The sequence below is a fragment of the Notamacropus eugenii genome, chromosome 1 (assembly GCF_028372415.1).
Source record: "Notamacropus eugenii isolate mMacEug1 chromosome 1, mMacEug1.pri_v2, whole genome shotgun sequence".
In the NCBI taxonomy this organism is placed as follows: Eukaryota; Metazoa; Chordata; class Mammalia; order Diprotodontia; family Macropodidae; genus Notamacropus; species Notamacropus eugenii.
The window spans coordinates 391,751,223-391,767,751 of NC_092872.1; the positions used below are offsets into that span (position 1 = coordinate 391,751,223).

Consider the following 16,529-nt stretch of genomic DNA (forward strand, 5'->3'; position numbering starts at 1 on the left):
TGACATATAGCAACCCGTCTGTGCCAACTCATCTTATTAGATTCCTATCCGTATGGTCCTATGATTCCTCCAGAGCAGATCCAATTCCAATAAGCTGGAAGCCTTCCTTTATGTCTTTTAACATTTTATGGGCACCAGACTTATACTCAGAATTTCCACTTCTCATTCCGCACTCTAGCAATATGATTGAATTATTTCCTTTTTCCCTTTGTATATGTGTTTATGTATATATGAACATGTACGTATGTGTGTATATATACATATATGTGCATATGTATACATATATACCTATACACATGTGTATGCATTCTGGATCATTACCTCCTGTACCACTAGTTGCATTTATTGGTGTGGATGCTTTAAACACCAGTAAAGAATATAATGGAGCAACATTGACTTGTCTAATTTTATTTGTATGTCTTTCAATAATTTCTCTTTAGAGGATGCCCTACTCTCCAAACACAATGGAGAGATTTCTCTTGATTTATTAACATTTTATGCACATGTGTGCAACATTTTGGATGTCCCTAACCCTATCATTCCTTTCATGTTTATATATGTGGTTAATGGTATATTTAAACCAATTCTCCTATGCACGTCACTGCTGGTAATATGTTTTATCCTATATATGTCTCCCCATACTTTTTCCATTACCTTTTAGAAATGGCCAAATAATGCTCTTGTAGTTTACAGTTCTTCCTCTGTGCTATACCTTAGAGTTAAAGAATTATTACTCTTGGTAAACACATATCCCAGCCCATGCATTTTTTTTTTTTTACTATTTCCCCTAATTCTAATGTCCTTGACTTATTATGATATAGCACAGGAACTAACAATCTTGCTTGTTTTTGTGTACTTATATCATGACTTTAAAGTTCTCTTAGTGAGCCAAATTTCGTGTTTATTTACAATAAAATAATAATTGTTAATTTGTACATAGTTCAATTCCACTCTTAGACACTTATTAGCAGTGAGACCCTGGGCAAGCCACTTAACTTCTGTTTGCCTCAGTTTCTTCAATTGTAAAAGGAAGACAATAAGAGAACCTACTTCATAGGATTACTGTAAAGATGAAATAAGATAATATTGATAAAATAATTAGCAAATTTACTGTTACGTAGTAGACACTACATAAATGTTTATTCACCAATCCCCCATTTTGTGATATGGGACTCAGGAGAGAAAGGGCTGAGTATATAGACCTAGGAGTCACTTTCATAAGGTTGATAATTAACATAATTGATCAAGTCAGAAAACATAAAAAGAGAAGATGGCTGGGCTAATAATGATGAAGGTGATATGTCACATGTATATAACAATTTTAATGTTCACACCCATAAAATTTCTTTGACAGTTATTTTATTTTTAAATTTTGGGTGATAGAAAATCTCTTTGCAAACAAAGAATGAGAAAGTGGAGGGATAGGAAAAATTGATGATACAATAACATGAGGGGAGCAGAGAAGTCAATCCTTGTTAGGGAAAAGGATAATATATTAATTAATATGGATATTTTAAGGCTTTTGTTTGACTTCCAGATGTTTGGGGACAATTTTTTTCATTCATAACACCCATAAAAAATAGAACAGCATATGCTCTTTTAGCATAAAGCTAAGCAGAAGTGTGGGATCTGAAGTCACAAAATAAAAAAGTACTTTCATATCTGCCCTTATGAAAAACTAATTAGGTATCACATATTAATCACACAATTAATTAATTATATATTTATTTATATTATATTTATATACCACATATAGTTAATATTGATTCCATAATTAATTACATAAAATATCGACCATGAATTTGTGAACGTTTTTTAAAAGGACTTCTTACTTGCCATTTGATCAGAGAAACATATTACATGTAGTCATGTAAATTATATCTAACATCTATGTATGTGGCTATAACTCCCTCAAGATAGAATTTTTCCTTACATCTGAATGTTTGCTACTAGCAATGAAACAGCAATCATTACTTCACTCTATTATTTATGATTATATCTGTACAATACCAGAACATATGGATGATAAATATAAAGCATCATAATGATGGTGCTTACCATATATTTACTTTGATATTTTTAAAGACTTATGATTTTATCAATATACATACTCCACCCCCCAACACAGATGCTAACCCCTCCATACTAGAGTAAACAGTTATTCTGGCCAAGAAAATACATACTCTCACAACCAACTTCCCAGTTTCTCATAAATTTAGCTATGCTATTCCATGTATGAGAAACACAGGCTGTTTTAAGGGTCATATTCCACATCATTCTAGCTTGATAAAATCTTCTATAGCTTATACTTCCATGACATGGCTTTTGAGAATTGTGCATTACATCCAAGCCATGAGGAAGAACTGAGGTTTATTCTACTCTATGGGAATATACCTAATGCATTGCTATCATTAAGGATAAAACATCATTCCACTAATGCCTACCACTCCCTTTGATAGAGTGGTGTTCCAAATACTATACTGACTCCTAACTCCCCTCCCCCTGAATTTGGAGTTTTCATCCCCATTCTTGGATTTGGTCACTTGAGTAATTCTCGAGTACAGAGGTCATCTGGTTTACTGTCACTCTGACAAAAATCAAAACAAAATAAACAAAACAGTATTTTTCATTTGGATCCTGATACTTAGCTCCCAATCATCCACAAACATTGTGGACCCAAATATTTTGCCTAAAGTGTTGAATTGCACAGATATAAGACTTTAGTGGAGTCCAGATATTTATGAGGTCAAATAACTGGAATGTTAGCTGACATTTAACTATTTGAAAATATACAGATATTTGAACCAGATAATGCAATTTGGATTGAATATTCTAAAAGGTGGACAGACTCTTTCACTATTTTTGTGTTATGAAGAAATAATCTTCTTTAAAGGAGTATTAAAGAAACTACTGAGAGGTAGTAAAAGCATTAGAATAAATTAGTTACCTATTTATTTGATCATTGATAACACCAAACATTTTTTGTGTGACTAATGAAATTTTTGCCATATATTCTTATTGCTTTTATAATGAGCTAGAGACTGGGAGGTCTTGGGAAGTGAAAAATAGGAAAAAAAAATGAGTTTTAGTAATTTGTATTATTGGAAAAGTGATTTTGAAAAATAAGCTTCCCTAACTTGCTAAGTTCAAATATCTGTATATTTTCAAATAGCTAAATGTCAGTTAATACTCCAGTCCTTTTTGCAGGACTCTATTCAAAATTCTGTGTTGAATTTTCCATCTGATAAAGAAGACTTTCATTCCAGGGTGGTACCTTTAGGTCTGTGTAGAACTACAAGTATTTGAGAATTCCCTTCATCTCCATCTCTAGAAATGTCCATTCCCTGGAAAGGATAAACCTACTAGCATTTTATTATCTTTTACATGCATGATTTCATTTTTGTCTAATAAGATCATGAGAGTACATATTTTTATCTAAATAAAAGATGAAACAACTAAAACTCAGTTAAGTTAAATGACTTGTCTGTGGTCTTACTCTTAGTAACTGTGATATGCATGACATAAACCCAAGTCTCACTCCACGTTTTGCTTCATAGTACAGTACTGCCTCATTTAAAGTTGAGGAAAACCTCAGCAGAAGTTTTCTACACATTTTAATTATTTTTGTTATTGTACATCTTGACCCTTGTTAGAAGACCAGTGTCTGGATATATACTCATAATGGCTTACAGAAGAAGCCTTTGGGGTATATCCTGTGTTGCTAAATAATTGGTCACTGGAGAACAGCTTAGAAGCAAGGAGAAACTTACATTATATTTCCTTTTATATTCACAACTCAAAAAAAATCTGAGTGTGACTTACAGTTAGCTTTCCTCAACATCTAAGGAAATCTCGCTTTGTAAGGACTGCCTGAGGCATCATGGCGTCACTAGTTAATGTACTCAGCTCTGTGATTTACACTGAACGTAAGAGAGTATTGGTTCAGAACCAACTGGTAGTCAGTCAGTTGTTGGCACCAGGATTTTCATGTCACCCAAAATCCTCAAAGAAATGTTGGCACCAAAGAGTATCATATTACATATTCTTAACTTGGGGAAAGTCAGAGTAAATTTTGCTCAAAAGGCATTGTGGAAAAAGGCTTAAAAATAAAGATATTTTAAAGGCAAGAAGGAAAACAAACCAGAGGCACCACTGTTGAATGTCATTGTTCAAAAATGACCATTACAGCTTTCAAACCAAGAAGTAATGCAATGATTGAATGTCTATTCTTTGGGATAGCCTAACAACAGAGAAACTGTTATGAGTTCTCCTATTACCTATATATAGATTTATATCTATATATGTATATATATAGAGAGAGATTTATATCTATATATGTATACATATATAGATATATATGTATGCATATACATATTATACGTAATGGAATTTTTCAAACTATGAACTTGAAAGTAGTTAACAAGCATGAAACTTCTATATAGGAAGGATAGAGAGGAAGGGCTGAACATTAAACTATGACTATCACACATAACATTTAATTATAGTTTATATTTAACAAAATAGTTCCCAAACTGCTCTTTTTCGGGTGTCCCTTTTCGAAATTTCTTCTAATTTTGTCTGTATATTTTCAAATGTGTCATTGATTTTTTCCCCCTTTTTTCACATTATCATTCCCTGGAGTGATCAGGTCACACTCTGGAGGTCAGTTTCACATTACACAAAGATATTTTCCTGGTCATAGGAAATGCTGAATTATAAAGTGGTTTGGCTTTATTGACCTCTGAGTTAAAAGCCAATTTAAATATGTAAAAAGGCATAATTTTTAACAGTAATGACAATATCTATTCTGACTTTGTAAATAAATTCTAGGGGACTGCATGGAGCATTGAGAATTTAATGAATTGTTCAGGGTTGTATAGCTAGTAAGTTTCAGATAAAGTTTGAGCTAAAGTCTTCTTTACTCCAAGACCAATATCTTTATTCCCATGCCAAAATACATATTACATTAAATGACCATATATTAAGTGTTAAGTTTATTGGGAAGGAATAAAAAAAATAATATTTTGCATTTTTCAAAAGTACTATTTTAAATGGATTAATCTATATGCTATGATCTTTTAAAATTTTATCTTTCTTTCTCCCAAGCCCCAGCTTGAAAAAAGAAATAAGAAAAAAGAATAAGAAAAGCAAATATACACCATCACAACAAAAAAAAATTCTCTCATTGATCATGTTTTTTAAAAAGTCTCATTTTTATCCTTGAATTCATCATCTCTCTATCAAGAGATAGATAGCATACGTGATCACTGATTTTCTGGAGTCATGGATAGATTTTGATATCCCTTAGTATGAAAACTAATTGTTTAGCATATCAGGCCCTCATAAATCCACTAGCAAATGCCAATGAAAATGGTGCATTTATTTCAAACAGTACTATCTACCACATAACTTTTGTTATAACTTTTGTAGGTTGCTACACCAGTGGTGATGAGAACACTGCTGCTGAGAGAATCCTTAAAGATCACAAAAACCAATGCTGAATGAGAGAAAAGCTTTTCTTTTTCTTTTTAGGATAAGAAATCCTGGAAAACATCCCAGATTATGCATCTGCCCCTCTAATTTAGACCTCAAAGTAGAAAGCTCCAAGGAAGAATAGCTTAGTGTATTTATAGTGAGGAGTCCATTATTTTTCTTCCTGGAAAACATCTGTGTATGGTTTTGCCCAGCCTACCTTGGATGAAGGCCTGAAGGCATCATCTAGGGATCTCAGAAGAGTAAATGAGGCCCTTCTTGTGTATCAGGGGAGCTACAGTATAACTAGGTTTTCACATTGAGAAAGTAAAGATCATAGTAAACTAAAAGGTAGGAAATTCAGTTAAAGAACTTTCAGTACTCAGATGTTTTTGCCCATTGTTTTGTCTGATCATGGAGAAGATTCTAAAGTGTATGGCTCCATGAGAGAAATGTGAATGAAATTCTGGGAAAGCAATGTTCTTTTAAGTAATTTCCATATGATCTCCTCATTTAAAATATTTTATCCACTTATTCCAAGTCCATTATGCCAGTTGGTTCATACCGTTAATCAAATATCTTTTTGTATAGGTTACTGAACAGGTACTGGAGACGTGCAAAAGAAAATTAGAGGTAGTCTGGTCAAATCAAAAGTATATTGGCATAGGAGTCAAGAGACCTACTTTCTACCCCTAATTCTATGACTATGTAGTGATCAGCAATTTCTTTCTCCTTCACTGGGTCTCAGTTTCAACATCTGAATTAGTAATCTCCCTTTCAGCTCTAGTGATCTATGACCTTAAAAAGTTTCAATGTAATGGGAGGAATAGCAAAGATAAGATTTAAGAACATTTCCAAAATCACTCTTTACGAGCCAAATGCTTTGGCTAGGACTTAGAATTATCTTTTGTAATGGAGAGATTTTCATTGTAATGAGACTTGCCACAAGATTTTATTTCTATGGAGAATTTACAGGCAGATGCTCTGGAAGGTTGATGAACTGAGGCCAAAATTGTTGGAAAGGTATTTTCTTGGCTAATAGTCCCTTTCCCTGCCTGGCAGAATGGAATTTCTCTGTGTGAACTAGTGACTTTTTCCTGAAGGTGACAAAGCTTTGATCAAGCCCCAGCACACAACAGGATTTGGGGATTGGCCAAGTCTGAAAAGATGCCCAGCACAGTGCTATCTCCCCTGTAGGAACTCAATGAAACTTAATTAATTAAAACTGACATTAATTTAAAGGAAACAGAAAAGGGGGGAGAGAAGAGAGCTTATTCTGCTATGAGAGAATCAAAAGTTTCCACTTGAAAGTTTATTAAAGTCCATTGAAGTTTATCTCAAGGCATTCTAACATGGTAGAGGTTGGTTGGTAGGTCATCCTATTCACTTTCTCTTCTATAATTTCTTTTCTCTAACTTCGATTATATGTAATTGTGTAAGGAACATGAAACAATCAATAAATACTTATTAAGTACCTACTGTATGACAGGCATCCTGCTAAGTGACATCTCCCGTAAGATGATAAGTTTCTTAAGGTTGGATGTTTGCCATGGTAGCACAGCATAGTGGGTTCAGTATTGTGTTTAGAGTGATGAAAGCCTGTATTTAAAATCCATCTCAGATCTTTATTACTTCTTTGATAATGACCAAGGAAATTTACCTTTTTTTTGCTTCAGTTTCCTCATCTTTAAAATGATGGCCTTTAAGGTTCCTCCCAACTCTAAACTTATAACCCTATATTATGTCAGGGGTCAAGTGTTATTTTACCTTTGTATCTTTGGTAGTTTTATATATGTCATAGGCACAATATTTGTATAATTGAATGTGTGTGTGTGTGCCTACTCAAACAAGTATAGATTTCATATCTATAATCTCCATCTTTCAAGGTGAAATATATTGTAAAAACTAATAAACCAATTGATAATCTATTCTGAATAAGAGATTAGATATTTAATAGAGGCAGAGCAACACAGCAGATAGAGTACTAAACTTGGAGTCATAAAGACCTGGGTTTGAAGACCTCCACTAATATTTTATAGATAGGTGACATGGACAAATGACCTCTCTTAATTTCAATATTTTTATCTACAAAAATGTTCAAAGTATACCCTACAGGATTATTGTGCCATTTAAATGAGATAATGTACTATATGTGAGATGCTTTTCATATTTTGAGATGGTATGAATATGGCAGTTATTATCATTAAATTATCTTTAAGTATTCCTTAGGTTTTGTGGGAAAAAATCTATGTACTTCAAGTTTGCAAAATTTGAGACATATGATATCTAACAGGAGGCAGCAGTGAAGAAATCATACTGTATTTCAGGTTTAATATAGCCACAGACGTCTGTATATACAGGATAATATTTATGTGGAACAGCAGGCTAAGTAAGGCAGTGATATATCAAGTCCTATGTATCTGAAGAGATGAACTCAATGTTCTTGTTAGTTTAATATTCTGATCAAATGAAAACTATATTCCCTTTTAAAATTCAGAAGGGTCACCAAGGTCATGTAAAGCCTCAGTCACCATGATGAACATTGATTTTTACCATTCAGCACTGTGGCTGTAGAAAGAAGGTATTGGGATAAAGTGATATTGACCCTATTATAGTACTTGAAGGGATTTTTTATGAGATTAACTATGAGAAATAAACTAATATAGGAAATTTCATAATAGTATTCAAGAAATAATACATACATGTATATGTATATATGCACATGTGTATATACATATAGATATAGATATATAGATATTTGTATATGTACCTGTATACACACATAGTGCATTGAGATGATTTGTTGTTTGGAAATTCAACAAACAGGATCTTATCACATAAAAATATCCTGGAACTCTAGCTGTGAGGGTTTGCATCATAGCAAAATTTGTGTTTACTTGCTGTTTAGCCAAAAGAAAAAAAAATGATGGCTTTTAAAATGGTATCCTGTGGCTCTTAGTAAAAGAGAAATGAAATTCTTTTTCACCATTGTGCAAATTGTACCAAAAATGCAAACACCCTGTATGTGTATATGTTGTGTATGTGTACATTTGCATATGTAAAGTTCAAATCTTTCCCTTGTACTTTGTGTCAGGCATAGCTGCTTGACAGTTTGTGGGAGTGAATCTAATTAAGAGTCTCTTGCTCTCATTAATAGGCTGGATCAAGTTAACCTCTCAAAGGAGGGAAATGTAGACCTTATAGCTGTACTCCCAAACTGCACACTTTTCATTTATGCATTGACAAGATTTTTTAATACCTCCTTTACTTTCTGGGTGCAGGGAGGAAAGAGGAGAGGAAAAGTGTTAAAGTACAGAGAAGATACATAAATTCTAGGTTAATTATAGTTGACCAGGTATATTGGGATGGAAAGTACATGAGATAAGAGAATGTACTAGAATCATGTCTAAACACTGTTCATGCAATGTAAGTGCATTACAATGAATCTATTGGTGAACATTTTCATTGTGCTGATTTTCTATGAATTTACACTGTTTGTCATGCCCACTAAGGGTCTGTGTATAGTATAATATAGATAACTTGGTCTCTCCATGGATTTATTATTTATCTTTTGTTCTTTTAGCCTCAGTAGCCAGAAATCCGATGATGACTATGAAGATTATGCTTCAAACAAAACATGGGTTTTAACTCCAAAAGTGCCAGAAGGAGATGTCACTTTCATCTTAAATGGCTTACTGGAAGGATATGACAACAAGCTGAGGCCTGACATTGGAGGTATGTTTTCAAATCCTTTCCTAATGGTTCTTATGAAAGTAGCTATATAAGAAATAGAGATCAGAAGAGCTTGGGAGCCTGAGTCATTTCATAGACATTACTGGGACCTTTTTACGCTAATCTCTTTAGCTATTTCAAAAATCCCTGATGCTCAGTAATCAAGAGCCTTGAGGAAGGGACAGAGAGGGAACATCAGTAATGAAAGGGGAGGGAAATAACATTTTTAGTGTCATTTTGAATTTAGTGATCAATATGAGCAAAGAACACATGTCAAAGGACAAAGAAAAGGGAGATAGACTTGCTGCTAATGAATGGCTTAGGAGTACATATAGGGTAAAGATTCATCTAGTACATAGAAATTTCTGGAAAACAAGAAAAGAGAGGAGACCAGGGAGATTGTGAGGTTCAAATGAGAAAATGCATGGAAAGTAAATGCATAGAAAGATGTAAATATTAAAGCTCTTTTGAAATTCCAATTGTAATTATTACTATTAGCCTACAATCACCAAGAATCTGGTCTAACTACTTGGTGATGATGTCATTCCCTGCACCTTCTACTCTACTGCTGTTGAGCTCAAACAATGTTGATCATGCCACTCAGGACTGTGTCAGTAAAGGTTAAAAACTAACTCTCTGGGGAGACTGTGAGGGATAAATGTATGATTACTTGCTTTTAAGTTTAATATGAATTATCACCATTTTCTTGAGTCTACACAATCAGCAAAGCAATAAACTAAGCCCTAATTTGTAGCAAATATTCACATCAAAAACTTTAACAATAGTTTCTTTAAAGTTGGTTAGAACTTGCTCCAGCACACATTTACATTGTCTAATTTTAAATGCATACAGAGCTATGAATTGGGATATGAGAATTAACTTACATATGTCCAATGTCAGTATCCTCTCACAAAGTCGTGTGTGTTTTATATGGCACTCTAGTATTATGGATAAAGTTCTAACTTCTACTATATCATTAGGAAACAAGGATTATGTTGGTCAGAGCTGTATGGAAAGAACCATAGAATTTTTCAGATTTATAGAACCTTGAGAGACAATGTGGTAAAGGGGATAAGAGTCTATTCCTGAAGTTACAATATTGTTGAATTCATATCATACGAAATATGCCAACTGTGAGACCTTGATCAAGGAACTTCATCTTTCACAGGAAACACTAAGACTGTAAGCTACATACAAGTTTCCAATCTCAGACATGAATTAGTGTGGAGATATCATGTCTCAATCCAAAGAAGAAACCAAAGTTTTAGTGAGCATTGAGTTCAATACTTGCTGATTTACAAATGAGATGAATTAAAAGAAGAAAGGCAGAGGTGAAGCAAAGCTAGTTAAAGTAATGGAGCTGGATGAAAACAATCCATCAACTCATTTAACTATTGTTGTATAATATACTCTATACTTAGAACTCCAATTCTAACGATGTAAAGTGGTTAGTAATCTGTAACTTCTACGGAAGTTGTGCTGAGCAAATTCCCTTCTCATGTTGAGTATAGAATGGACAATTCATAGCTAAAGAAGAATGTAAGAAATCCAGGAAACAAAGATGTTTCCCAAGTTACACGTTTTAAACAAATATAATTTTGAGAGGAACAATCAAATATATGTGCAATATTGGCAATTTTCAAAGGAATTTTTGTGAAAGTTACATTGTTTGCTCATTGGTTAAAGTTAAAGATACATTTCTGTCATCATAGATGAAAATTATTCAATCAAACCAAACCATATAATAACATCAATATTTGTGATTTTTACTTATTCAAACAATTTTTTTTGCTTTCTTCACAGTAAAACCAACATTAATTCACACTGATATGTATGTAAACAGCATTGGACCAGTGAATGCTATTAACATGGTGAGTTTCAAATATTTAACCAATATTTTGGTGCCATTAACATGTTAATTTCAAAAACTGATCATTTGAAAAGCTGTCAGGGTTTTGTGTTTAGTCTTGTAATTGTCTAAAATTCTCTCACTTTCAACAAATATTTCTTGAGTAACTCTTGTTTTCAAGGCACTATGCTGTGTGCTGAAAAGGAAATTTTATTTTTAATTGATTATTAATCTACTTTTGGAAATGGAGAAGAACTAGTTAGCTTCAAATTGGAAATTTCTCAGCAAATCCTGTAGATGAATTAGCAATACCAAGATGTCATAAATATAAACAGTGCGCTGAATTCCATAAAAGGTAACTGATATAAAAGATAACTGATCAGTAAGGCTATAGAATATATATATATATATATATATATATATATATATATATATATATATATATATATATATATATATATATATATACAGAGAGAGAGAGAGAGAGAGAGAGAGAGAGAGAGAGAGAGACAATATATATAAATATATAATTGGCTATAGAATAAAATACAAAACCTTATATGTTATGTTACCTATTATTTATATCAGAAATATCTGATAGTAGACTAAATAATGTTATGCCTTAAATTGTACTATTGAGATAAATGGTAATTAGTTGATAAAGGATTATAGAAAATTAGATTCTCATTTTTAAGGTTTGTACATGTGTAACAAAACAAAATGAATGAAGGCTTATCTCTGATATTGGAACTTCCCCCTAATAACTATTTTTCCAGTTATTTCTGTCATTTGATATTTAAATAAAAGAAACATGCACAATAAAATACATGGACAGTGAAAATGGATTTTGTGCATATGACAAAATGTTAGCTCTATCATGCCTTCTTCATCCCAGCCAAATTGGCCTACTTGCTATTCCTCATATATGGCACACACTCTGTATTGATATATAATGCTTCTGCATCTGTGCTCAAAGTCTCATAGTTAGCTACTGACAAGAATGGAATCTCCCTCTTGTGCTTCCAAATCCAGCCAATATTCTTTCTGATATCCACGGTGTCTCTCTTTTTAAGCAGGTCTGTAATGTTGGACTGCATGTAAAATAGTCTAAGAAAAAGACAGGGCATCCACAAGAAGGCACCTTTCAATTGGTAGGATTTTGAGAAAAAAATAAGTAATATTGTGCATAGGACTTAGTTTAATATGGCTCCTTTCTCAACTTATTTGGAAAAGAACTTAAGGGGATCTAAGGGTGACAGTGTTACTTTAAGAAGAATTTTGAGCTTTTATTATCACCATAGGATGTGAAATTGTTTGGCTCACATCAGTGTTAGATTCTTGTGAAATAATTCACTTACTAATGTCTCTTTGTAGTAGCCTTTTATTGATTTTGGGGAATGTTCCTTTGCTGCTCAAGGCCAAAAACCAAATTTTCAGTGCAGTTAAATTAGTTAACACGGTCAAACAAATAAAAAGTTTTTTTGTCCTCCTCTTAAATTCAGTAAACTGGATGAAAGATGACATCAAAATATCTTTTTGATGATCTTAAACTGACTCACTTCATATTTGTCTTTCAAACAACAGGAGTATACAATTGACATTTTTTTTGCGCAAACCTGGTACGACAGACGCCTGAAATTTAACAGTACCATAAAGGTCCTCAGGCTCAATAGCAACATGGTTGGGAAGATTTGGATACCAGACACTTTTTTCCGAAACTCCAAAAAAGCTGATGCCCACTGGATCACGACGCCTAATCGCATGCTCAGAATCTGGAATGATGGCCGTGTACTTTACACACTGAGGTGCTTTTTTTTCTGTTCAAAGCTTTGGGTGACATTAAGGAAAAGGGGAGAGAATATTATTCTCAGTGTTTAAATGCATAATGTGAATTTTTAGCACATTTCAGATCAACATCAAAGCATTCTAACCTTGTAAAATGAGTTCTCCTCCCCACCCTCAGACAGTCCTGACAAGTTCCTGTAGATATCCAAATATGAAGAGGATTATTGGCAGCAATCCTTATGTGAATTAATAGTAGGATATTCAGTCATGCCCTGATGACATTTATTGTGGCTTTCTGCCATTAACAGCATATGTGTCCTTTCTATATTGTTATCATTTTATAATGAGTTCCACTAATTGAGAACTACCAAAGTGTGGACTGAATAAGTCATTTCTAGGATCAATGAATAGTTGATGTGCTTTAAAATGCCTTAGTTTCAATGGAGACCATTACTGCAGGGACATTTTTGAATAATGAAGTATCTGTAACCTTGACCATGTTTATATGACTAACATATGTGGTTGGTTGAAAAATGGTAGAAAAATTCTCTTTAACCTCATTTTGTTGCTGTTCTTCACAATGCCAAATATTAAATTTAACTAATTATTTTCCTCATTGATTTGACTAGTTAGCTGGGTCTCATCTCTACACAGTTTTTGCAAAAACATGAAGGATAGATGAATTACTTGGATGAAAATGTTTTTAAAAGTTTCCTATATAAGTTATTGCCATATAATTTTTCTACATAATTGGTATCACATATTTATGCAAATTCATAGTTTTTTACATTAGTTAATTTGACAAGTAAGAGTACTTGAATCTTAAATATCTCAATTATTTTGTATTCATTCTAATGTAATAATGCTAGGCCCTAAATACCTTGAGTACCTAAGACTATGTAATATTGGATGAGTGCTCTTTCAAATTTGTTTATTCTTTAAGCGCTGGGCATAGTATTTACAAAATCACTACCAGTCAACTTGGATTGCATATTTTCTGCAAATGTAAAATATTATATATTATTTAATGTTATTTAAAATATAGTCCCTTAAAAGTGACTATCAAATCCTAGTCATACTGATTTTATAGATATTAGAAAAAAAAACAATCTCATTTACAAAGAGGATGATTGATGGTTATTTTATATTCATTAAGCAATATATTTCAATAGTAGATAAGAGAGGCATAATTGTAATTAAAAATCCACTGGAGATCAAAATCTGTCTGATATATCAAAGAAGTAGGACAGAGCTTTTGAAATATTAAATTAGTTTTACTATCTGCAGCCCAATTAGCATTCTCTTCAGAGGACAATGTCTCATACTATTTCTCTGGCATTAATTTGTCTCTTCTTATCAATCAGTCATTAGTCATACTGATGTCATTAAGTAAAAGGACAGTCACTAAGATGTGACTTCTAGACATATGTCACCTAAGACGTATGAAGCTACTTATGGGGATAGGTTTATGCTCACTTCAATTCTTTCTTTTTTTCCAGCTTTATCCTTTTCCCTTTCAATGTTTCCTTTTTAGTTTCCCTCAGATAAAGCTAAATTAAGGATGAAATGTCATGATGGTTCAGATATTATCTTAGTGTAGCATTAATGAGCTTTATTAAAGAAAGGAAACTGTCCATAACCAGCAAAAAGGTTATCTTTTTCCTGGGTACAGTAAAACCTCACCAACTGGGAGTCATAAAGAAGTTTGATTTGGAGATTTTAAAAACAAACCAGCTTTAAAGTACTTTTAATTGACTTATACTTTTTTATAACAATGGAATTCCAAATAGAAGGTTCTCATTAATTAATAGATCAGACTTTATTTGCATATACACAATGAGTGTGCTAAAATACTTGAAATCTATTTGTTCTCTTAAGGAGACTAATTATGCTCTCCTGCCACCTTTCCTTACATTAATTTACCAATAACTAATAGACAGGGGAAAATAATTTCTAATATTTGTCTGGTGAAATGATCACGAATTCTGAATTATTGGTTTGAAATAAGTGAGATTTTACTATTTAGTTTATATAAATGCTGTGTTCAATAATTCTTAAGGTAACCATTATTTTTCCTTTCAAATTTCATTCTTGTCTATTCACGAGAGATTTTCTCTCTTAGGTCCATTGCTGCCTGTCAACTCAGTAGAAATTTTTGATAAGTTTTCATTTTGACCAGTTTAAACATTAGACATTTTCTTTCCATAGGCTGACAATAGATGCTGAGTGCCAGTTACAGCTGCATAACTTCCCAATGGATGAACATTCCTGCCCCCTGGAATTCTCCAGCTGTAAGTAATGACTCCCTTTAAATATCTCCATGATCATTTCCTATTTTAATAGGAAAAGGGATAAATACTATCCATTCTGATAAAAGTTAATTATTTTAAAATAGTAAGGATCCATACTTGTGCTATAGAAACTGGACCAAAAATGTATTTAAGGTTAAATAAGATACTAAAAAAACATTTTTACCACTAGAGCTCTTTCAAAATGCCGGTGGTATCAAATAAAGTAGAACATGCACAACTGGAAGTATTCATAGATGGGATTTGATTTACATATAAGCAAGGAGAGTGGTAAAATACTTGAAATTTGTTTGTTTTCTTAAAATCAAAAGCTCTATGAATATTAGGAAGGGAAGATGGAAGAAGAAATTCATGTTTCAAGTAAGCATTGAACTACACAACTTCTGATTTCTCTTCTAACTCTGAAAATAAATTATTATATCCACTTATTAATTCAATTATCATCAATTATAAATTCAGTTATTATGACCTCATATATCTGATTCACATTTGGGAAACAGCCAAATTTATTAAAACAACAACAACAGAAATTTCTGACTCTTAAAAGTCTAGGTTTCCTAAATTACAATACATTGGGAAAAACTAAAGATTTTAGCCACATCTGATTTTTCACAATTATTGTAAAACATTTCAAAAATCAGTGCCCTATGTAGCTTCTGAACCTGGAATTCCTATGAAAGAAGAAAAGAAATCGTAAAGGAAATAACATTTTCCTTCACTGGATTTAAATTATGCTTTCCATTAAGGCTCTGGTTTGCTTTTTAGCCAACTGCAATGGGAACAGACATTTTTTTTTTAACTGTGTAGAATAATATATATAAAAAAAAATTCAAAATCTGTCCTAGGGAATCCTTAAAGTCTTTTTTCACAGATAAGGTATCACCCACCTCCTGTGGGTATCACCCACCACCTGTGGGTATCACCCACCACCTTCCTTTTCCCTCATTATTTATGCCCTTTCCCTCATTGAATTTTTATATTATCTTGTACATATGTTTCATTTACTTATCTGTATATTTGTTTTATTCTACCATCACCAACATCTTAAAGGATAATGCAAGTTCCTTAAAGGCAGGGGTAATTTCATTTTTGTCTCTGTATTTCCAGTGCCTAGAATAATGCCTTACACATAGTAACCACTTAATGAATATTTAATTAGTTGAATTTCATAGATTATGCATGTTAGACCACATTATTTTTTTGGCATCAGCCCTCTGAGACACAGAATTGTGGTTGGCATTTTGAACAAGTAGAATTTATGACTTGATGGGAAATTAAATATTGTGTTCTTAGAAACATGATCCACTGTTAGATAATGAATTCTATTAAAATATTAAGGATAATTCTAGGATTCCTGATATTACCTGGTCATGCAAAGGTTT

At 32.6% G+C, this 16,529-nt stretch overlaps 1 protein-coding gene across 1 annotated transcript in view; it reads left to right on the forward strand.

Annotated features, from left to right (window-relative positions):
* GABRG2 (gamma-aminobutyric acid type A receptor subunit gamma2) overlaps positions 1 to 16,529 on the forward strand; it is a 126,593-nt gene that overhangs the window by 25,805 nt on the left and 84,259 nt on the right. The window contains exons 2-5 of the mRNA XM_072630900.1: positions 9,056 to 9,207; positions 11,008 to 11,075; positions 12,638 to 12,858; positions 15,047 to 15,129. Coding sequence (XP_072487001.1) covers positions 9,056 to 9,207; positions 11,008 to 11,075; positions 12,638 to 12,858; positions 15,047 to 15,129 — 524 coding nt within the window. The remainder of the gene's footprint in view (positions 1 to 9,055; positions 9,208 to 11,007; positions 11,076 to 12,637; positions 12,859 to 15,046; positions 15,130 to 16,529) is intronic.